Source organism: Ranitomeya imitator, chromosome 3 (genome assembly GCF_032444005.1).
Source record: "Ranitomeya imitator isolate aRanImi1 chromosome 3, aRanImi1.pri, whole genome shotgun sequence".
NCBI lineage: Eukaryota > Metazoa > Chordata > Amphibia > Anura > Dendrobatidae > Ranitomeya > Ranitomeya imitator.
Window position 1 is genome coordinate 667,675,382 of NC_091284.1, and position 24,891 is coordinate 667,700,272.

A 24,891-nucleotide genomic window follows, 5' to 3' on the forward strand; every position below is an offset into this window, starting at 1 on the left:
TACTTGCTTGTGATTAAAGCATGGTCTCACAAAGGGATTTTGCAGGCTTATATTGATGACCATAGAAGTCATATAAGGTCCGTAGGGGGTCTGACACCTGGCACAATCCGTCAGTTCACACTGTGACAGAGGGTGGGGGTAGAAGGGATATTACGGCTAGCCCAGAGGACTGAAGGACAACCTAGATCCAGAATATGAAAAATACTCCTACTGGTGGGATTAGCAGATCAGAAGAAGAAACAGCTGAGCTTTGAACAAAAAGGGTTTAAGAGAATTCCAAAACACTGGAAATCTTCATTTTTGTCTGGAAGTGCACTTTCCAAACAGTGTTATCAAAGGGGTTGTCCGCTTTTATAATTTTGTAATATATATAAAACAACGAAGCTATTTTTACTCCCCAATTGCTGCTCCATCACACCTTCTCTATTCTTTGTTAAAATAGCTGCAGATGTGACGTCCCAGCTAGCGCACGTGACCACTGCAGCCAATCATTGTGGTCAGCCGGCAGTAGTTGGCCGCAGCAGTTACATGCGGTTGACATGTTTTTGAGCATGAAGAAGTAGCAGAGTAGGCAGTGCTGAAGCAGCAGAGTGGCAACGCTGAAGCAGCAAAGAAGCACTGAAGCAGCAGAGTGGCAATGCTGAAGCACTGAAGCAGCAGAGTGGCAACGCTGAAGCAGCAAAGAAGCACTGAAGCAGCAGAGTGGCAATGCTGAAGCAGCAGAGAAGCACTGAAGCAGCAGAGTGGCAATGCTGAAGCAGCAGAGAAGCACTGAAGCAGCAGAGTGGCAACGCTGAAGCAGCAGAGAAGAAGCACTGAAGCAGCAGAGTGGCAATGCTGAAGCAGCAAAGAAGCACTGCAGCAGCAGAGTGGCAATGCTGAAGCAGTATAGTAGGCAGCTCTGAAGGAGCACAGAGGCAGCGCTGAAGCAGCGGTTGGTGAATAAAGTTGATTTTGTTCTTTTTAAAGCACAACAAGCCTATAACCCGGAATAAGCCTTTCACCTGAAATGTTCCAATAGTGTACATAACTGAAAATAAAGTGTTTCCAGAGGTTTCATGAATATTCCAGCGCAATCTGTCATTGCTTACAGTCCATAGCGTCCAAAATTGGATGCAGACTGCAACCGATCATAATTAGAATCTGATGGCTGCACTTGTGTTTGGAGACAATTTCCGGTTGTAACGTACAGCGAGCCGTGTGTCTGCTCGGCACGCTGCGTCTGAGGCCACGATCAGCTCAGGCGGTATATGCCGACAGTGGCCACAGTCTACATCGATGCCTAAGCACCCGCACACAATAGAGAGCCATTGGAAATAGGAAGTTCAGGAACACATTTTTGCAGTGGCCGTCTCTATAGGAAAGAAGTCTGCAGCATTTTCCTATACAGTAACATAAATGGTATGCAGATGCACAGCAGCCAGATGGAGGCCAAGATAACACATTTTTAGTGTCCGTCTGGAAAAGGACACCCTATGAAAACACTAAAGGAAATGTCAGGAAAAGCACCAGGCGTATACCTAGACAGAGTGCACAGAAGCCGTACGCCTAGAACGAGGGCCCAGACGCCGTACGCCTAGACGGAGTGCCCAAACGCCGTATATCTAGACCGAGTGCACAGAAGCCGTACGCCTAGACGGAGTGCCCAAACGCCGTACGCCTAGACCGAGTGCACAGAAGCCGTACACCTAGACGGAGTGCCCAAAAGCCGTACGCCTAGACCGAGTGCACAGAAGCCGTACACCTAGACGGAGTGCCCAAACGCCGTACGCCTAGACCGAGTGCACAGACGCCGTACACCTAGACGGAGTGCCCAAACGCCGTACGCCTAGACCGAGTGCACAGACGCCGTACACCTAGACGGAGTGCCCAAACGCCGTACACCTAGACCGAGTGCACAGACGCCGTACGCCTAGACCGAGTGCACAGAAGCCGTACACCTAGACCCAGTGCACAGACGCCGTACGCCTAGACCGAGTGCACAGACGCCGTACGCCTAGACGGAGTGCCCAAACGCCGTACACCTAGACCGAGTGCACAGAAGCCGTACACCTAGACCCAGTGCACAGACGCCGTACACCTAGACGGAGTGCCCAAACGCCGTACACCTAGACCGAGTGCACAGAAGCCGTACACCTAGACCCAGTGCACAGACGCCGTGCGCCTAGACCGAGTGCACAGAAGCCGTACGCCTAGACGGAGTGCCCAAACGCCGTACACCTAGACCGGGTGCACAGACGCCGTACACCTAGACAGAGTGCACAGACACCGTACACCTAGACTGAGTGCACAGAAGCCGTACAACTAGACCGAGTGCACAGACGCCGTACACCTAGACCGAGTGCACAGAAGCCGTACACCTAGACCGAGTGCACAGACGCCGTACACCTAGACCGAGTGCACAGACGCCGTACACCTAGACCGAGTGCACAGAAGCCGTACACCTAGACCGAGTGCACAGAAGCCGTACACCTAGACCGAGTGCACAGACGCCGTACACCTAGACCGAGTGAACAGACGCCGTACACCTAGACCGAGTGCACAAACGCCGTATATCTAGCCTCAGGAACTCATATTTAGTAATATTTTATTTCTTTAATTACAACACCCATTTCTGTAAAAGTGACAATAGGAGGTGCAGCCATATTGGTTGTCACATTTGAAGTGAGTAACAAAATCTTTCAATCAAAATGACAATTTTACCAGTAGTTAAAAAATATATTAAAATGTGACAACTAATATGATTGCCCAATTTGTCAGGCAAAGTAAAATAAAATGTATCTACTGCTACAATGTCTGATTTATTTAGAGAGTAACCATCACTTACATTTTTATTCCAAATCAATAGTACATGTGAAAATAAGCAACTTGGTGATATATCGTATCAGAGAAAGCTGCTTCTGTCTCCACCAGAACTGATCATCCATTATCAATAGTGTCAAGTTACAGGTAAAATCTGTTACATTACGGAGATAGGAGACGGTTGGTGCTCGGTGTATACTGCATTTTCAATAGTTCTCCTCTGTGCAGGCTCTAACTCGAATTTTCAGATGTCTACGAGCTAGCTGGTTTTAAAACTAGCTGCGATGACATCTTCCATACACAGTAGAGATGGAATCCTGTTCTTTCCCTTTAACACACTAGTCAGAAGAAACAGAATGAAATGCATTATACAGCAATACTGAGCTGTGTGGCTGTGAATCCAGCTCTGGAGTTAGCTTAAAAAAAAAAAAAAAAAAAGTGCTTGGAGCTGCAGCTGCACCAGTCTGTTTTCTTGTCTCTCACTGTACGGAGTGGTCTTCAGGGTGAATTCAGGAGGCAGGAAAGAGATAAAGATGTGGCTCATAAGCGGAGAAAGAAGCCCATATCACTGACCATAATTATATTTACTTGTAATATTGCACTATCGATTCATGCAAAGTTTGTTGAAATGACATTGATAATTGTAACAAACCTAAAAGACCTTTTTCCTGGGCAGGTACACTTCTTAAAGGGGTGTTCGTAAGTATGAAAGTTATTCCCTATCCACAGAATAGGGTACAACTTTCCAAACACCATGGGCTGACCACCATGGCCCCGAGCTTTAACAAGAACTGTGGCAATGAAGAGCTGCGGCTCCAATCATTATAATGGAAGAGCCGAAGATTGGCGAGTGCTGCGCTCGGCTGATTTCTGGTGCGATGGAAATGGGCCCCTGTGTGGCTACACAGATCGCGCCGATGATATGTCCACCTCTGACGGAGGCGATGACCCAGCTTTTTGTGTGGAATTGGCCTCAATATGAGATGAAATAATCAATATTTTGAAATATAATAAACTTAATTTTGCTTGGAGAAACAGTGTGCCGGATTTTTCTTGAGACAGCGGGAGGGACACCACACGAACACATGAAGAATAGGGCTCTGCACATTTATTGTCAGTAAAATAAAAACACAATAACATAGGAGAGCGCTATATACGTTTCTGACATCTGAAGGGAAGGAAAGAAAGAAAATGACCTGTATGAGACAAGTACTGGCATCTAATGTTCTGTACAACATGAACACACTGAGAAAAGGCACTGGAGCCTCTCCATGGCCGAAACGGGTGCACCGCAAGGCCACCGGCCCCTAGCAATGGAGGAGGCTGGGAATGTATGTCACATACACAACAGTTTTATACCCTGGAATGATTAAAATACAGGCTGGATGGGAAAGAGAGACTGCTGCTAGCCATATGTCTGGGCCACAGACGGGTCACAGCCGCCATATGTCTGGGCCACACACGGGTCACAGCCGCCATATGTCTGGGCCACACACGGGTCACAGCCGCCATATGTCTAGGCCACAGATGGGTCACAGCCGCCATATGTCTGGGCCACACACGGGTCACAGCCGCCATATGTCTAGGCCACAGACGGGTCACAGCCGCCATATGTCTGGGCCACACACGGGTCACAGCCGCCATATGTCTGGGCCACACACGGGTCACAGCCGCCATATGTCTGGGCCACAGACGGGGCACAGCCGCCATATGTCTGGGCCACAGACGGGGCACAGCCGCCATATGAGTGGGCCACAGACGGGGCACAGCCACCATATGTCTGGGCCACAGACAGGGCACAGCCGCCATATGTCTCGGCCACAGATCTGCCCACAGACACAATGCCAAATGTGTGGAGGAATCTCTGATGCGGCCGTCCAAAAAGCTGGTAGGTTGTATAGCTGGAGCATAAGGTGCATGTCTCCATGGCTTCTTCCACCTCCAGGAAGAAGAGCTCGGTCACCATCTCTCAGCCTGCGGGGTTTGGTCCCTACTTTCACCTGCGCAGAGATTGGAGCACATTTCCAGTGACGCTGGCCTCACTACATGAATCACACAAATGTGCGAAAACATAACTGAACAAAGCAACTAATACAGCGAAAGCCTAAGAAACAGGAGAGACGAGGAAAGTCTCCGATACAGGACACGGCCCATAGACGACATACCGCTGCTTCCCCACAACGTGCAGCTCATTACTCTCCTGTAAAGCAAAATGTGTCACTTAGAAGTTGGAGCCCTTTTCTTTCTCCATCTAATAAAAATACCTCTTGCTTAGCGCTATATTAAAAATACAATTCATTTTATGAACTGAGCAAACTGACAAAAAGGACTTTGGCGATTAGTGTTACGGACCGACGGGCATTCGCGAAAAGCTCCAGGCCATTACCGATCCGATCTGCTCTAAGACTGTATAGATAAAGCTCCAGATTAGGACAATTTAGAAATAAATTATCTTTACCCAAATTAAAAACAAAGGGCACAGTACTGCCCCCTAGACATAGATGTAGGGTAGCACATCAAATCATAACACCCCAAATCCCAAACCTACCGAAATATAAAGAAAAACTTCATTGTGAAGTATGTATGGGTAGGAATGGGAGAGCGCTGCTAGAAACTCAGCTCAGCTACAGATAAAATACATAAATATTTTGATATACAATAATAAAAAACTGTGCAGACTGGTAATCGCGGACTGTGAGGTCTGTGCATAGTGGATTTAACAGGTACATGTCCAATTTACTAAGCCTTGTTAGATTTGCCAAGTACTGCCAGTGTCAGGAGACAAGAAATGCCGTAACACTGGCAGGATCATGCTTGTGCCCAGCGACCTGATAAAAGCCAGATAGGGTCAGACGCCGAAACGCGTTGGTCTAATACAAACCTTATCTGCAGCTCCAAGGCTGTTCGTTTCCCGCAGCATAATCCACCCAACGTGACTATTCGTGAGGAGCAACCGTGCTTGGATAAGACACGCTCGTGTGCTAACCGGGTGACTTCGGCGTGCTCGAATATGTTCGAGTCCCCGCGGCGGCATGTCCCACAGATGCAACACATGGAGGGATTGCCTGTTTGTTAGGAAACCCTGTATGTGTTGCGGCTGTTGAACAGCCGTCAGACATACCGCAGCGGGGACTCGAACATATTATTCCAGCACGCCGAAGACAGTCAGTCAGCAACCGAGCGTGGTCAGATAACACCTTATCCGAACAAATTCGCTCATCACTACATTCTAACAGATAGTGCACATAGATACTTACAAATAGGACAGTATCTAGGGTTTAAAAAAATCAAATGCTATACAAACATAGTAAAGTGGACATCTACACAGATAGTATGGTATGACAGAAAGCTAGTGCGAGCAGGATCCTCAGACATAGTAGATGAGCTATACCGTATGCATGCATATCCTGGCTCTAGAGGAAGGCGGAAACAGAATCAATTGCATTTCTGTGCTCACGACCGGTGTCCCGCCACTACCTACTTACCATTATCATTCTCCTTAGTTCTTCTCATGAAGTTCTACATCTGCCTACTTTCCACACTAACACTTGATATGTCACTTCACAACTTTCTGGAGCAAATTCTTTGTTTTACCATCTCCATTACCGGTTACAGTTTCTGAGAATCTCCGACCCCTCCGCTACGCTTTGCTCCACTCGCTGCACCCCTTTAGTGTTCACACTAGCCTCCCGCAGACTTTATAACACTTACAAGGCACTTTTTTCTTTGCAATAACTATTGCCTACAGCAGCCGGTACAGATTCAGCAAAGAATATTACAAAATATTTACATTTTTAACAGTAAAACATTTTTTTTAAAATATATAAATAGTAAAAAGAAAAAAAAATAAAATAGTTCTATAATACTGTAACGATAAGGCACTTTTTCTCCTCGGCAAAGTGTCCCAACTTCTTCATTTCCCTTACAATGTGGAATGGAGGGAGGAGGGCAGAATACACTGCAAAGTTCGAGCGCTGTATGGACCCACGGGGCAATGCACAGCATGGCCTGACTTCTGGGAGCGCTAGATCCGTCGCCAGGCGTTGCGGAGGACCGCGTCTGCTCTTCTGTAGGGCTGACTGCGGAGGTCTGGAAGATAGAAAGCAGTCAAAGACTGATGAGCTAAAGAAAACGCTCGCAACAATGGAGGAAAGCAGATCGGCAGAAGCAGTTAGTGGCGGTTATCCAGTATTCTGAGATAACAAGAAATGTGCGCGTATCCAAAATTGGATTAAAGGGGTAATAAATAAAGGGACATGAAATCGCACCCTCCTTACTAGTCCTATACAACCCTTTGCTGGGTTTATATACTGAGGCATTAGTTATAACAATTCCTGCAAAGCTAGCACGTTAGTCCTGCAGGTCATTGCCACCAGCGTACCGGGCAACACCCAATCTAGAGGTGGTCTGGACTTATTTGGAGAGGACCTGTATCTGGTCCCAATGGGCAAAGCGCAGAAAACACAGACTTGGTACATGAATCAGCCCTCTCTGAAGCAGAAGCCACATAGCCGGCATTAGCTGATGCACATACAGCCGTCTCTGGACAGTTTCTTACCCTCTGCAATAGGAGGGATACTACAGATCGATCTTCCTGGGGCTAATCTGAGAGATAAAATAAAACATGGATGTATATAGATTCAAGAATAATCTATTCTGCTCCCAATGTCAAGAAAATGAGTAACGAAACCAGGATTTCAGCTTTGCAGAGAGTTGCTGTCTTTTTGACACTGTCTCATCACCGTGCCGGCGGCATCCCGTAGATGTACAACATTGAGGGCACCTGGTTCCCGTAAAATAACGCTTACAGATCGGTAGAAGAAGAAGCTGGCCAGACTAATATCAGAAAGGATCAGGCGCATGTATATATGTAACATATCCAGAAATATGACATTATCCAGGCGTGAGAAGAACATGCAGTCAGGTGCATTGCAAATCATTAGTACAGTGGCCACAAAGTTAAAGCACAGAGCGGGCATGCATCCCAGCGTTGTCCAAGACCGCCGCTCGCGGCTGGCCGAGGCAGGTGACAATGCATGCAGGAGGAGCGTGCTGGTACTGTTACATACTTTTTAAAAGGCACTGGGGCTTAACAGTTTGAATCCTCAAAAAGGGAAGTATCACAGAAGAACCGAGAGCCTCTCTTGGCTGTTCTGGCTGTGAAGGGGACACTCTTCAGGACTGCAGGCATCAGTGAGGTTTGGGGAAACAGAGAGATATACATACATGGTCAAATAACGACAATTACCAGTAATAAAAAAAAGTCTCAACACAAGGAGTAGCCATCCCCAGGAGTGCAGGCAGTAGGACGGAGCATTAACTCCATGGGGTGCTCGAGATCGCTGTAGAAGAAAGAAATGTATAGGATTTCACCTATAAAAGAAGCCCACCTGTGATAATGTCCTCGATAGTTCCATCCTTTCCTTCATACACAGGACGGTGGTCCTTGGCCTGCCGCCTTCGCAGCTCAGCTATCAAGTCCTGTTGCTGGCGCTTGTTTTTCTGCATTGGAGACTGGAGGAAGAATAAAAGATGCTCTATACTGATCACTGATGACTTAACACATGGCTGCGGTGCCCTGGGGCTGATAATATCTCCTATTTTATACCTTAGGGTCCATCTTCTTTGCCTCCTGGGCTAGTAATTTCTCTCGTAACACCTCCTCCTGCTTCTTCCTCATCTCATTACCTTGCTCAGCATCCTGTATGGAGAAATAAGCCTTGTAAACCAGTGATACCATAAAACATGGCGAGACAGAACATCTCATAGCTCCTTATCCTGATAGTCATCATACTGGCAGAGGAGCCTTCTGTGCTATAGGTTTCTACAATAATAAATCATGATACACCCACAAAGCCCTCCACCGTGCTGCATCTCCCTGTATCTCCTCCCCACCTGTCTATAGCCTTACCTTGGCTATGTTCTGCTAATGATCCAAGACTATTATTCTGCAGAATTCAAACCCTGCACTCCTGTCTTCGGGACTCCTCTTGTGCTGCGCCAAGTCTCTGAAATGCTCTACCCCAGACAACCAAATTAATGCTCGGTATCCACCTTTTAAATGTGCCCTAAATAGCCATATTTTAGGCAGGTCTATGATATTTCATTAACTGACTCCTGCTCTTTTATCATCATTGTTCCTCAGAACCTCATCTGTTATTGAGCATTAAATCCTACATTTCTCAAGTCCTCATGCACGTCATATCACAGACACTGGCTGGATGACTAGCGGATTAGTGGGTACTACCCTGTTTACTATAAACGATAGGTGGACAATAGTATAAAACATTTTTACCTCTTTGTGTAAACCCTCATTCCTCTTGTTAAACTCTTTAATATTCCTTCATACGTTCTAAAGAATGTTGAAATAATTTGCCACTATATAAATAATAATTGAGATTTGTAAATCTACACCTTAAAGTGTATACGGGACATCATTTAATTTATTCCTACTTATATAGCGCCATCATATTTCGTAGCGCTGTAATGACATCATCATCACTGTCCCCTCTAGTATGCTTTTGGAGTACTGGAGGAAAACCACGCAAACACGGAGAGAACATACAAACTCCTTGCAGATGTTGTCCTTGGTGGGATTTGACCCAGGACCCCAGCGCTGCAAGGCTGCAGTGCTAACCACTGAGCCACCGTGCTGCCATTTACTCTGGAATGGAGCAGCGTGTAGTTTCTATGTCCCCACTTGCAGAGTCTATCCTGAACGTAGTCCCACTCGCTGGACAAAGCGCTTACGCAGTTGCTGTTCAGGTGACCACACCCCAAGGACCTTTTCCTGCTGGAACAATCACAGGAAAGAGCCTTTCTTCTGGGTTTCGAGGACACACATTGAACGCAGGTGCTTCTGCAGCATCCAACAGGCTCGCACACTAGTCTGTGACATGAGGTTCATTTCTGTACCTTATATGATTTGATGAATCTGGCGAACACTGGAAAGAAAACAGAGGGCGGCGTTGTCTTTGGATTTTCTCCAAAGTAATGCACCACAGCTGCGTACGCTTCCTGCAGAGGAGAGAAAGGAGAGATCTGGAGATACTGTTCCCTTCCAAGAGCGCACAGAACTTCACAAGTCTACGTTTCCTGCAGGCACAGAGGAGGGAAGGATGGGAGGGAGGAATCACAGTGGGATGGATTGCTAAAAATACCCGCACCGAACAGTCCCATAAAGCAGGAAAAAACAGCTGATGGGGAAAACAATACACACAATACTAAAAATAATGGCAGAAAGCAAGAGAAGCGACACGGATATAGAGGCCCAGACAAGATGGATTTTCTTGGAGAACCACAGTCTGATACAGCACTTGGTCACATGTTGGTACCAGCAGAGACAAATCCAAATAACTACTGTAAGATTGTACGCAGTGAAGAGGCAGTGACCCACAAAGTTCCAACACAAAAGTCTCTTTAATGTGTTTCCTCACAGCATTAAAGTCCAACTCACACAAATGCATATAACTTCAGTGTATATTATCAGTGTACAGTTCACACCATTTCATAGCTATACATATCATATGGCTTTAGATTTACAGTCCCTAAACAGGCCAGACTTCCCTTGTCCAGGTTCCCTGGGCGACCGCACGCCATATTACAGTCTCCATACACACAGCCTCATATGTTGCAGACACTAAACACGCCAGCCTTCCTCTGACTAGTTCTCGTGGGTGTCCTGCATCGCTGTATCAGTCTCTTACAGTCTCTTTACTCACACAGCTGTACACAGCCCAGGATATCCTCCGGATAGCAGCCAGGCACCATATCCACCTGTTTGCAATCGTTACACATTCTAGTCCTCTTTTGGGCACAGGATATCCACTTCTGGGCACAGGACTGTCCACATCTGAGACCAGTACCATGGACAATTTGCATCGCTGTATATGCTGCGGGTGCCAGGCTATTCAGCTGCCCTGGGTGCTGTCTCCACTGGACCTGTGCCTCCATGCACTCAGCCAGTGCTCTGCACACCAGCACACACCAGAATGACATGGACATGCACCTCACACACCTGACACCCCCATACCTCTTACTGCAGGGCTTTTAACACACACAAACCTGTGGCCTTCAGCCACATGGAAAACCTGGACCGGAAATCCGTGACTCCCATGCACACCTATGGACTATCTGTCTGCATGCACAACCTGGGGAGAACACAGAGCAACTCCTCTAGCTGTAACGTGTCACAGCCTCACACTACATAAAAATATTAATTTTACAATTATCACAGGATAAGGCTCATATATGCAAATATTTGCAGTATTATCATTCCAGAATACTACACTGCTCCAAAAAATAAAGGCAACACTTAAAGGGAACCTGTCACCCCCAAAATCGAGGTGAGCTAAGCTCACCAGCATCAGGGGCTTATCTACAGCATTCTGTAATGCTGTAGATAAGCCCCCGATGTATCCTAAAATATGAGAAAAAGAGGTTAGATTATACTCACCCAGGGGCATTCCCGCTGTGGTCCGGTCTAATGGGCGTCACGGTCCGGTCCGGGGCCTCCCATCTTCTTAGGATGACGTCCTCTTCTAGTCTTCACGCTGCAGTGCGCAGGCGACGGGCCTCTCTGACCTTTCTCGGCGCATGTGCACTGCAGTACTTTGCTCTGCCCTCAACAGGGCAGACAAAGTACGTCTGCACCGGAGCCGCAGAATGAAGACAAGAAGAGGACGTCATCGTAAGAAGATAGGAGGCCCCGGACCGGACCGCGACACCCATCGTACCGGGACCGCCCCTGGGTGAGTATAATCTAACCTCTTTTTCTCATCTTTCAGGATACATTGGGGGCTTATCTACAGCATTCCAGAATGCTGTAGATAAGCCCCTGATGCTGGTGGGCTTAGCTCACCTTCGATTTTGGGGGGGGGGGACAGGTTCCCTTTAAACAACACAATGTAACTCCAAGTCAATCACACTTCTGTGTAATCAATCTGTCCATTTATGAAGAAACACGGATAGTGAATCAAATTCTCCTGCTGTTGTGCAAATGGAACATGCAACAGGTAGAAATGATTGGAATTAGCAAGACAACCCCTATAAAGGAGTAGTTCTGCATGGGATGACCACAGACTCTGTTCTCATCCTTTTTGCCTATTGTTTTGGTCACGGTTGCATTTTGTCATGGCTCTCACCCTAGAGGTACTGTACAATAGCATGAAGCGGTCTCTACATCCCACAGTAATTGATCAGATAGTGCAGCTCATCCAGAATGGCACATCAATGCGGGCTGTGGCAAGAAGGGTAGCTGTGTGTCAGCAGTGTCCAGAGCATGGAGCAGATACCAGGAGAAAGGCCAGCACACAAGAAGACATGGAGAGGGTCGTAGGAGGGCAACAAATCAGCAGCAGGACCGCTACCTCCTTCTTTGTGCAAGGAGGAACAGGAGGAGCAGCGCCAGAGCCCTGCAAAATGACCTCCAGCAAGCTACTAACATCCATGTGTCTGCTCAAACTGTCAGAAACAGACTCCATGAGGGTGGTATGAGGGACAGACAGGTGGGTATTGTGCTTACACTCAAACACTGTGTAGTGTGATTAGCAGATTCGACACTGGTGCCCTGTACTCTTCACGGATGAGAGCAGGTTCACACTGAGCATATGTGACAGAGTCTGGAGACGCCGTGGAGAACGTTCTGCTGCCTGCAACATCCTCCAGCATGACCGTTTTGGCAGTTGATCAGTAATGGTGTGGGGAGGCATTTCTTTGGAAAGCCGCACAGCCCTCCATTTGCTAGCCAGAGGTATCCTGACTGAAATTAGGTACCGGGGTGAGATGTTCAGATCCATTGTGAGACCATATATAGGTGCACTGGGCCCTGGGTTCCTTATGATGCATGACAATGCTAGGCCTCATGTGGCTCAAGTGTGTCAGTAGTTCGTGCATGATGAAGGCATTGATGATATGGACTGGCCTGCCTGTTCCCCAGACCTGAATCAAAATCGAGCACATCTGGGACATCATGTTATGTTCCATCCACCAACATCACGTCCAGTCTGTCCAGGAGTTTACTGATGCTTAACTTTAATTCAGGCATGGGAGGAGATGCCTCATCGGGACCATGACCAGGCACGTGGATGCCACACACACTACTGAGCATCACTTCCTTGTCTTGAGGTATTTCCACTGAAGTTGGATCAGCCGGCAATTTGATTTTCCATTTAGATTTTGAGTATCATTCCAAACCCAGACCTCCAGGGGATATTAATTTACATTGATCATTTTTATGTTTTATTGTTCTCAATGCATTCCATTCCAGTATGTAATGAAAAAAGATTTGAAAATGGAATATTTCATTCAATGATTTCTAGGATGTGGTACGTTAGCATTCCCCTTATTTTTTTGCGCAGTGTATATATTATCTGATCTGAAAAACATCGCCCACAAGCAACATTACCTCTGCAGTCCTAGCGTCCTTCTGAAGCTTGTCTAGCTTCGCTTCATTTGTGCTCACGAAACTCTTTAGAATGCTGTTATCATGGTGGCTGCTCTCCTTTCGGATCAAATCCATTCCTTTCCCCAACTCCCTGACATCCAATAGTACATTTTCTAAAGACACTGCAAGCACAAAACAGAATTATATCGGAGACTTTGTGACAGAACCAGAGAGTGGTCGTGGCTAAAGACGAAACATGAGACTAGCAAACGTTTGTTTCCCTGAGAACATGCTTCTATACAGTTATTTATTACTAGAAGTACAAAGATGAAAGCCTCATAGTCAATAGTTAACAATGTTGAGTAAGGTTTTCAGTAGAGGAAATCTCAGATTCTGTGAGTTCTGTCTCAGCCACAGCGTGAGATCATACACCTTCACCAATGTGATCTTCTCACATGCATCACATAGCAGAAGATTCATTTTACAGGATTTCCAACCACTCATCTGCAGCAAGTCTTAATTCTACATTTGTAATTAAATCAAATATAGCCTTTAAGGCAGTCACTTAATGCTGGAAAGTAGTGCAAGCGCTGTTAAAGGGAAAGTTTCAAGTATTTAATTTTCAATGCATTAAGGAGGACCTTTTCACCTTTCACAGAACAGTGGTTGCAGAGGTGAATAAAATGGCTTTCTAAATTTTTTACTTTCTCCTCATGTGTGCAGGGATATCAGCTTGCAAAGTCGGGGATGTGGGATGGGGAAGGGAAGATAGAGCAGTCCTAAGTGTGATAAACACCTGCAGCTTTCATCTCACAGCAGTCAGTGTGTGTGTGTGTGTGTGTGTGTGTGTGTGTGTGTGTGTGTGTGTGTGTGTGTGTGTGTGTGTGTGTGTGTGTGTGTGGGCGGGGGGGTGGGAATAGAGCAGTCCTGAGTGTGAAACACCTGCAGCTTTCATCTCACAGCAGTCAGTGTGTGTGTGTGTGTGTGTGGGGGGGGGGGGATAGAGCAGCCCTGAGTGGCATAAACACCTTCAGCTTCTCACAGAAGTCAGTGTGTGTGTTTGTGTGAAAGAGCAGTCCTGAGTGTGATAAACCCCTCCAGCTTTCATTTCACAGCAGTCAGTGTGTGTGTGTGTGTGTGGGGGGGGAATAGAGCAGCCTTGAGTGGCATAAACACCTTCAGCTTCTCACAGAAATCAGTGTGTGTGTGTGCGTGTGCGTGCGCGCGCGCATGCGTGTATATATAAAGACTTTCAGCTTTCATCTCACAGAAGTCAATGTGGGGAGGGAGGGGGTGTAGAGCAGTCCTGACCATTCATCTCAAAGCAGTCAGTGTGGAATGGGGGAAATAGAGCAGTGCGGAGTGTGAGAAACACCTTCAGCTTTCATCTCACAGCAGTCAGTGTGTGGGAAGGGGAAATACAGCTGAGTGCAGTTAGAGGAGAGCTGCAGAAGTGTTGGTAATCACACTTAGGCTACTTTCAAGCAACGTTTTTTGTTCCGACGATCCGCCACAACACAACGCAACCATCGCACGACGGTTGCGATGTGCGGCAATGCGTCGCTAATGTTGGTCTCTGGGGAAAAACCGCATCCTGCAGACAACTTTGCAGGATGCATTTTTTCTCCAAAACAACGCATTGCGACGTGCGTCGTACGACGCTAGTGTGAAAGTAAGCAGAAGAAAGCATGTTCTTCTGACCTACTGGGGGTATGTTATTTCTCCTGCTTATAATTAGCCACTTCATAAATGGGAGAAAAAAAAACGTGCCTCCAGAGAAGAGTATCTAGTAATGCGCAATTGCACTGATCATAAATTATAAATACAAGAAAAGATCTCCACAAAGGAGAATTACAAAATAAAAAAGAAATTATATTCAGCTCTACAGCCAGTATTAGATTTTGAGGCCAGTTTAATATATGAAAATTGGCCAAAGGTCCTTTTCTAGCAGATGTAAGTTTGTAGAAAACAAATAACATGTGTGTTTTGTTTTTAATTTGTTGATTAATGATTTGGGTCTTGTTTTTTTTAGTTTCAAAACTGTTCCAGAGAAAGCCATACATTTTACCTATACTGTATGTGTAGACAGTGTGCGGGTACATTATGGCAGCTACAGTAATAGATAATTGACAAAAGAAATATCACACAAAAAAAATCTTCCCACTTTTCAGGATGATCTCTTTTTATTATGCTTGTGTGAACTTGCCCTTAGAGAGAGGCTGAGGGAGTCTTCCCTGTGCGTAGTGTTGTGATCCCAGCTTAATAAGTCACCCTACATCCAAGGGTAGGTGCACACAAGCGTATAAAAAAAAAAAAAAAAGAAAAGAAAAAAAAGAAAGAAACATCGCTCAGAGTATCATCCAGAAAAGATTTTTTTCACCCGTCATCCATGTGCAATCTGCGGGGTTTTTTTTTTTTTTTTTTTGTTTTTACAGCAGCAGCTATTAATCAGTCATAGGACCAAGTACAGTTACATTGCAATTCTGTAGCAAAGGTAGCTGTTAAAAGCAGGTGCCTTACTGAAATCAGGCATATTACCGTGGCATCTGATTTTTTTAAAAAAAAAAACAGGATTTTTGGTTGCTTACCGTAAAATCTGTTTCTCGGAGCCTTCATTGGGGGACACAGGAACCATGGGTGTATGCTGCTGCCACTAGGAGGCTGCCACTATGCAAATAAAAAAGTTAGCTCCTCCTCTGCAGTGTACACCCTACCGACAGGAAGTAGGATATTCAGTTAGTGAGAAAGCAGTAGGAGAAGCAACGTGTAAAGGAGAAAGAATAATATAACAATAATAATAAACTTTATATATAGCGCCAACAAATTCCATGGCGCTCCACAGATTAACAGTTTCAAACACTCAAAGAGTGTTCAAAGAACTCAAACGTAAACAGTAAACAAAGCTGTTCAACTTGGGAGGGAGCTGTGTCCCCCAATGAAGGCTCCGAGAAACAGATTTTACGGTAAGCAACCAAAAATCCTGTTTTCTCTATCGCCTTTCATTGGGGGACACAGGAACCATGGGACGTCCCAAAGCAGTCCCTGGGGTGGGAAAAACAGACTTTCATCAGGTCCGAGGACTCACCACTGCCGCCTGCAGGATCCTTCTGCCCAGGCTGGCGTCCGCCGAAGCATAGGTATGGACCTTGTAAAGTTCAGCGAAACGTGTGGATGGAAGACCAGGTTGCCGCTTTGCGAAGCCGTCGGTGAAAGCCCTGTGACGTACCGCACAGGAAGCGCCGACTGCCCGGGTAGAGTGAGCCTTTCTCTCTGGAGGGGCACTCTGTTCTTGAACCGGTAAGCTTCCAAAATTGCCGTTCTGTTCCAGCAAGCAATAGTCGCCTTGGAATCCTGATCCAGCAAGCAATAGTCGCCTTGGAATCCGGCAGGCGTTCACACGCACCATCAGGGATGGCGAAAAGAGAATCCAGCTTTCGGAAAGCAGCCGTGCTAGCAAGTGAGATCCTCACTGCCCTGACGAGGTCCAGCCTGTTCAACGATTGCTCCAGAGGCTGAATCGGAACTGGACAAAAGGAAGGTAGAATGGTGTCCTCGTTGAGGTGGAAAGGTGAAAACCACCTTGTGAAGGAAGGAAGGCGGAGGCCTGGGACCACCTTGTCATGGTGGAAAATCAAGAAAGGAGATCGGCAAGAAATGGCCGCCAATTTGAAAATGCGGCGGATCGAAGTGATGGACCTGAGAAAAGCCACCTTCCCAGATAGAACTGACATGGAAAACTCCCTGAGAGGCTCAGAGGGGGGAACCCCCAAGAACGACCAGCACAACCTTTAGATCCCATGAATCCACAGAGGCCCTGTACGGAGAGACAGAATGGGCTACTCCTTGAAGGAAGGTCTTAACCTGCGGCTGAGAAGATAACATCTTCTCAAAGGGAAGAAGAGCGCAGGAACCTGGTCCTTTAGGGAACTAAGAGTGAAGCCCGAATCCAGTCCTGCCTGAAGGAAAACCAAATGGAAGGCAGGGAAAAAGACATAGGTGAAAAGCGGTTGGACTTGCACCAACGAAAGTAAGCCTTCCAGGTACGATAGTAGATCCTGGAAGACGAAGGCTTCCTAGCCTGGATTATAGTGTGACTCATCCGGGCCGAAAGGCCGGACACTCTTAGAACTGTGGTGTCCACAACCACGCCGTTAAACTGAGCGACTGATAATTCAGGTGGCAGATCGGACCGTGGGACAGCAGATCGGGTCTGTCTGGAAGGCACCAGGGGCGTCCGCGAGAAGATTGACGATGTCCGCAAACCAAGACCTCCTGGGCCAATCCGGGACGATCAGAATGCCCGGCACCCCTTCTTTTTCGACAGCTTGGAAAGCAAGGGAAGGGGTGGGAACCGATAGGGGAGCACGAACTGCGACCAAGGAATGGCCAAAGAGTAAACACCACTGCGAGATAATCGCGGGACCTTGGGACGACCCGAGGGACATTCCTGTTCAATCGGGACGCCGTGAGGTCCACCTCTGGAGTCCCCCATCGAAGAGCAATCAGGTAGGAGACCTCCTGAAGTAAGGACCATTCCCCTGCCGCGAGGCCCTCGCAGCCGAGGAAGTCGGCGGCCTAATAGTCCACGCCGGGGACATGCGCTGCGGATCTCACCAGGACCGTAGCCTTTGTCCAGAGGAGGATCCTGGGATCTCGGCAGAGGCCAGAGAACTCAGAGTCCACCCCTGGAAATTGACATATGCGACTGCTGTGTCATTATCTGTCTGGATTCGAATTGGCAGGCTGCTGAGAATCCTTATCCAGTGAAAGACAGAAAGATGATCCGGAACTCGAGGACATTGATCGGTAGAGAGGACTCCTGCGCCGACCAACAACCCTGAAAAGAACAGGTGACAAAGCCCCACGCCTCCGCCGAGCAGGCTGGCGTCCGTCGTCACCACCTGCCAGGGAACTGGAAGAAAGGATATGCTGTGAAGGATCTGCTCTGGGATAAGAGAAGTGACCTCGGCCACCAGTCGAGGAACCGTTTGACCCGGGAGAAAGCCGGATCGGACGATGCAGGGAGAAGACAGACGTGTCCCCCTGTGATAGAATAGCCTGCTGAAGAAGTCTTGAATGAAACGGGCGAAGGGAAAATTGCTTCCGATGTTGCAACCAACCTCCTTAGGACCTTCATGGCCCATCGGAAAGGAGGGGAGCCGAGAACCCTGGAGCAAGCGAACTTCCCGACAAAGGAGGGAAATCGTGTCTTCGGGAAGAAAGACTCTGGTCAGGCAAGTGACGAAGAACATGCCCAGAGATACGAGGCGCCGAACAAGACGGAACTTCTTCCTATTGACGAGCCACCCGCAACGGCTAGAGCGTCGGGGAAGATTGATAGACTTTCGGGAGCCTGAAACCGAAATTCCTGAGCCTCCATGGAAGCGATTACTGAATGAGGGAATATCATCCTGAAGTGTTTCAAGACGAGACTTCCTGTTAAGCAATTTGAGATCCGGACTGGGACAAACCGTGTAGTCCTCTTTCAGTACAAAGAGATTTGAACCGTTCCTGTTCTGGGACGGGAACGATTACCCCGGATTTAAGGAGGGAAACAATGGCTGTAAAGAAACCCGGGACTAGAGCGGGGTCTCTTGGAGGTTGGGATTCAAAGAAAACGATCCCAGGGCCGTGAAATGAATCTATTTTGTATCCAGAGGATACAAGTTCCCTGGCCCATGCGTCCTCTACTGAGGAGACCCAGACGTCCCTGAGGAACAGGAGACGGCTGCCCAGCCTGGGAAATGGGCTGGAGTCTAGTCGTGGGTCATGCCTAGGTGGAACTTCCAGTCCTGGACCTGGAGAATCCACCTTAGAAGTAGAGGGAACGCCAGGAAGGAGTGAGTCGAAGAATGCCTTCTTCTCTTAACGTGCCTGAGGCCTCTGCTGTTGCGAAAAAGGAATCTGATGCTGCAAAGCGACGAGAAAAGCCGAAAGGACCGAAGTTGCCGCCTAGGAAGAGAACTGGTGCCGCCAGTGGCTTCCTTAGTAATTTGGTCCAGCTTGGAACCGAAAAGACGTGATCCTTGAAAAAGGCAGGCCCGTAAGGGACTTCTTTGATGACTCGAGCCAAACAGAGTGACGGCTGGCAACAACATTACTGTACTGAAGACGCGACGTCCAGGGAACAAATTATTCCCCGGCGTGAGTAATCTGGGTGGAAACTTCCGCCATCCAGTCTGGTGGAGCTCCGGCCTGAATGCCCCAACGGAGTTGTTTAGCCCCTTCGGATACAGACTTCGAAACCCAAGTGGAAGCGAAAGCCGGGCATAGAGATGATGCGGCAGCTTCGAAAGTCGAATTCACGAAGGATTCCATGATCCTATCGATGGAATCTGTCAGAGTCTCCCCACCGGACAGCGTGAAGACTGTGTTGGTGGCAAGTCTAGCAGCGGCGGATCCACAGAGGGAGAGGTCGTTCTCTAACGCCTCTCATTCCGGTTGGCGATGAGGTCCGGAGGAAAGAGATATGAGACTCCAAGACGCTTGTCTCTGTGAGAACGTCTGGTCGAATTCGCTCTTTCTCTGGCCAGAAGCTCCTCGATTCAGGATGAGGAGCGAATCCCTTGGGAGGTAATTTAGACCGTCTAAACGAAACCGCCTGATCTGCGGGTTCCGTCGAGGAATCTTTGATGCCACAGGTCAGATTGGACGCTCCAATGAGGCCTTGAACCATATCCCTCATGTTATGATTTGGTTAGACTCCGGCCCCAAATTATCCTCCGAAGGCGCATCAGAGAAAAACCTCGCCTTACTCGGGGGGGGGGGGGGGGAGGATCAGGGGGAAGTCGACCACAGAGAAGGACCGTGGGGCGAGATGGACCGAGGAGAGAACTCAGACCAGCATTCCTGTCTGGATCTTTCACGGCCTGTATTGGAAGACTCGGACGGAGCTTCTTGCGACCCGCTGGCTACTGCGGAAGTCTGCAGGGGCAACCGATCGAGCACGGACACAAGGGTCTGGGACACCCGTGTGAGATCCGCTATTGATAGAGACAGAGGGGAGGCCCAGCCTGGGGTGGGGACTTCGCTCTGAGGCGGAGCAGCAGGGGGGGTCTTGGGTGGTGAACATAATGTGGGTTGCTGCAGGCCTGTCTGAGGGAAGCTTGCGGTTACAAGACGCACCCTGAAAGTGTTTCACTAAGGCACAGGCACAGGAAAAAGTAGGAGGTCGGGAGTGACCTTCCTTAAAATTAGACCGAACGGGCCCCTGAGGTAAATGTCAGAAGACTAGGGGACCGGGGATTGAGACAAACTGCGGTGCAAAGGTACTCACGGCAGACACTGCGGGATCCAGATGGAAGGTTGCACGGCCTTGAAGATGCTCCTCAGGAACGATAGCCCCTAGGAGAACAGGCAGACACATCTGGGGCACTCTTGTCCGAAACTTGCTGCAGGTCTGAAGAACAGCAGTGGGGAGATGCGAGGATGCCAGGAATTTGCACTCTTAGGATGTGCAAAGAAAAACGTTCCTGGCACTTAAATAAGCATCTGTGGCTGCCTGGGAGTGGTGGGCGGGGCTTAACCGCCAGGCCAGGAGCACCAAGATGGCGGCGGGGGGCGGAGCTTGCCGATAATAGTCGGGCGGGAGAAAAGCCCGCCCGAGGGAAAGGAAGTGGGAGGAGACGCAGCGCCGGAAGTAGGCCCCGGAAGAAGCCGGGGCCTAAATTTAAGGCCGGCGGCCGCCGGGAAGGGCCGCGGCGGCGGGTGAAGCGGCGCGGTTTCCTGCAAGGCCGCCGTGCCGTGGTAAAAGGGCACAGTGCGGCCGTAGGAGGAAGCGGCGGCGGTGCCTGCAAAGCCGCCGCACCAGAAGAAAGCGGTGCGGCCGCAGGAGAAAGCGGCGCGGCTGCCAGCGAGGCGGCCACGCCGTGTCAGAAAAGAATAGTGCGGCCGCAAGGAAATCGGCGTGGCTACCATAAGGCCGCCGCGCCAGGACAGAAACAGTGCAGCCGCAGGGGGAAAAAAGGCAGAGGCTGCCGCACGGCCGCCGCATCGGGACAGAGCACAGTGCGGGGGAAAAAGGCAGCGTGGCCGCCTGTAAGGCCAAGAACAGCGCGGTTGCCACGCTAATGGGGCGACGACCCCCGCCCCATGAGAAAATGTCAACCAGGTCAATACAGCCTGGAAAAAATCCCAAGGGACCCCCAAATGACTACCCTGGAACTGATGAAGGACCCAGAGGTACTTTGGAATACTCACCTAAAAAATCCCACGCCGTCCTTACTAACCTCATTCTGTGGGAAAATATCAGACGTCCAGGGAGCTGATGGACGTCCTCGTCTCCTCCAACCGACAGGCTCTGGTGGGCGAGTGGGTGGGGGACGGAGCCAGGACCGGACTTCTAAGCACGCTTGTGTGCTAGGATCTTGGTCCTGGTGGGGGATCTATGAGGATACGGGGTGGCAGTACACGCCGTACTCATAGTCCGTATTGTGGGACTACAGGTGTGACTGTTCACCCTGTATCCCTCCAGAAAATCTGAAAAGAAACGACGCACATTGAGGTAGATAAGGGTCTAATGAAAGACCCGTGTCCACCTCCTACTGACACTAAGCTAAACTAAATATCCTACTTCCTGTCGGTAGGGTGTACACTGCAGAGGAGGAGCTAACTTTTTTATTTGCATAGTGTCAGCCTCCTAGTGGCAGCAGCATACACCCATGGTTCCTGTGACCCCCAATGAAAGGCGATAGAGAAATTATTTTATTTTTACACATGCATAGATTTATGGTAGTAAATAGTGCATGCTGTGTTTTTAATTTTTTTTACATACAGATTTGGTCAGACCAAAAATACAGTCGTGCGAACAAAACCTAATGATATAGAAATGACTGATCCGGTAGCGGTGTACACAACAAAGCTAAAAAATGATCTCCAGAGAACAGGAAATGTCCGCCCATTATGTGTACTCAAAAAGTCAGTGATGGTACTACAATACTTTTCAATTTTTATATGGATCGTCACATAAAAAAACAATACAACCAAAATATATATATATAGTACAGACCAAAAGTTTGGACACCACATTCTCATTTAAAGATTTTTCTGTATTTCCATGACTATGAAAAGCATTAAGCTACTTACTGGTAGCGGCATTTTTCGGAGGCCCATGACAGCACTACGAGAGAGGGGATCCGCCCTTCAGGAACAGGAAACCTACAGATACAAAAGGGCGGTACCTCTCCCCATGCATCAGTTGTATATTAGAGCCTGAGAGGACTACCGCGGTTAGTAGCACACAAACATACATTATATACAGTTTATGTCCAAAAATAATCAATCATAATGAACTATATACCACACGTGAGATCTATCTATCTCATTATATACATTATGGGAAGTGCAACCCCCACGTGAATAGGGAGGGAACTAAGGGTGCTGTCATGGGCCTCCGAAAAATGCCGCTACCAGTAAGTAGCTTAATGCTTTATTCGGACTCCCATGACAGCACTACGAGAGAATTACAGAGATGTAAACTACCTTAGGGAGGGACTATAGCCTGTAGCACCCTTAACCCGAAGGTGAGATCAGAAGAGAACCCCAAGTCCAACCTATAGTGCTTGAAAAAGGTGGAAGGGGATGACCACGTAGCTGCCTTACATATCTGGTCGATGGAAACTCCAGATCTCTCAGCCCAGGATGCAGCCATGGCCCGAGTGGAATGTGCCCTCAGATTCTGCGGAGCTGGACCTCCACCTGCAGTATAAGCCAGAGAGATAGCCTCCCTAATCCACTTCGCTAGCGTGTACTTCGACACTCTAAGACCTTTCCTGGGACCTTGGAAAGATAGAAACAACGCCTCCTCTCTCTTCCAAGCATCAGTGACTGATATATATTCTAAGAGACATCTCCTAACATCTAACGTATGGAGTAACTCCTCTTTGGAATTAGAAGGATTAGGGAGAAATGATGGTAGAACTATCTCCTGAGATCTATGAAATTCTGAGGCCACTTTTGGTAAGTAAGCTGGATCTGGTCTGAGGACTACCCTGTCCTGTAGAAACTCTGTATAGGGGGACAGCCTAGAAAGAGCCTGTATGTCTCCTACCCTACGAGCAGATGTAATTGCCACCAAAAATGCTGTTTTGAGGGATAGTAATTTAAGTGAGGCTGAATGTAAAGGCTCAAACGGTTCTTTAGTCAAGGCTGAGAGGACTAGGTTAAGATCCCAAGGCATTGACCTATTCCTGTGTATAGGTCTGGATCTACTAGCTGCTTTGATGAACCTTGATACCCAATAATTACCAGCAATGTTGCAAGAAAATAAGGCCCCTAGGGCTGAGACTTGTACTTTTAGCGTACTCGTGGATAGATTTAGCTCTAGCCCTCTCTGCAGGAATTCTAGAATCTGGTTGATTGGTAAACCCTCTTCGATATTAAAATTTGAAGAGGCCAGAAACTTCCTCCAAGTTCTAGAGTAGATCTTAGTTGTTATGAGTTTTCTACTCTTCATAAGGGTATCAATGAGATTTGGAGAAAATCCTCTGTTTTTTAACAGTGACCTTTCAAAGACCATGCCGTCAAATGTAGACCCTTCACTTGTGGATGGTTGATCGGACCTTGATGAAGTAGGTCCGGGATGTCTGGCAGTACCCAGGGGTCTTCCACCGACATGGTCCTGAGCCAGGAGAACCAAGCCCTTCGGGGCCAGAACGGAGCGATCAGTATGATTCTCGCTTGATCCTCCCTTATCTTTCTGACCACCAGAGGCAACAGGTTTAGCGGGGGAAACGCATAAGCCAACCGGAAATCCCATCTGATCAGGAAGGCATCCACTACCAGCGGATATTCCCTGGGATTCAAGGAACAGAATTTTTTCGTTTTTCTGTTGTCCTTGTTGGCAAATAGGTCCACCTCTGGATGACCCCACCTGCGGACAATCTGGTTGAAGATTTTTGTGTTCAGAGACCACTCTCCTTGTCTTAAGGTGTTTCGACTTAGAAAGTCCGCCTTTATATTTTCCTTCCCTTTTATATGTACTGCTGCTAAAGATAGAAAATGATTTTCCGCTATCTGGAGCAGGCGGTCCGCTATTTCCATCAGGGACTCGGAGCGTGTTCCACCTTGGTGATTCACGTAGGCCACTGCCACCTGATTGTCGGAGAGGATTTTGACATGGTGACCCTGTAGATACACGAGGAGTTCCTTAATTGATAATTCAATCGCCAACAACTCCTTTTGATTAGAAGAGGCTGATGTTTGGGGGTCCCATAGACCCTGGACTACCACGTCACCCATGTGTGCCCCCCACCCTGTGGGGCTGGCGTCCGTCGTAACTACCCGAGTCACTTGAGTCACCCAGGGAACTCCTGCTGACAGATTGTCTTCCCTTAGCCACCATCTAAGAGATGTCAGAACCTCTGGACTCAATGTCATCTGACCCTGCAAGGAACCCTGTAAGACTCTGTCATAATTCAGTACGTCAAACTGTAAAGGTCTGGAGTGGAACTGGGCCCAACGGACGGCGGGAATACAGGAAGTTAGGGAACCTAACAAGGACATAGCCTGTCTAAGAGTCATGGTTGGTTCTTTAATTGCTTTTAATACCTGTTGTTGGATATGGCGCAGTTTATCAGTTGGAAGACAGCATTGTTGGGACTCGGAATCTAACAGCAGACCTAGGAATCTCTGGTTTTTTAGGGGTTGTAATCGGGATTTTTCATAATTCACGATCCAGCCCAGATTCTCTAGCTTAGATATAGCTG

At 48.0% G+C, this 24,891-nt stretch overlaps 1 protein-coding gene across 6 annotated transcripts in view; it reads right to left on the reverse strand.

Moving 5' to 3' along the window:
* Window positions 1–3,895: 3,895 nt before the first annotated feature.
* The window catches only part of LOC138670711 (formin-like protein 3), a 125,522-nt gene continuing 104,526 nt past the window's right edge, over window positions 3,896–24,891 (reverse strand). For 2 of the 6 annotated variants that reach the window (XM_069758319.1, XM_069758318.1), the window contains 6 exons: window positions 13,208–13,368; window positions 9,718–9,819; window positions 8,411–8,503; window positions 8,193–8,316; window positions 7,872–7,983; window positions 3,896–6,891 (listed from right to left, as the gene is read on the reverse strand). In XM_069758319.1, the coding sequence (XP_069614420.1) occupies window positions 7,892–7,983; window positions 8,193–8,316; window positions 8,411–8,503; window positions 9,718–9,819; window positions 13,208–13,368 (572 nt within the window). In that variant the 3' untranslated portion in view covers window positions 3,896–6,891; window positions 7,872–7,891. Of the gene's footprint in view, window positions 6,892–7,360; window positions 7,408–7,871; window positions 7,984–8,192; window positions 8,317–8,410; window positions 8,504–9,717; window positions 9,820–13,207; window positions 13,369–24,891 lie in introns of all 6 variants that reach the window. The other 4 variants (XR_011319372.1, XM_069758316.1, XM_069758317.1 and 1 more) reach the window with 4 other exon arrangements.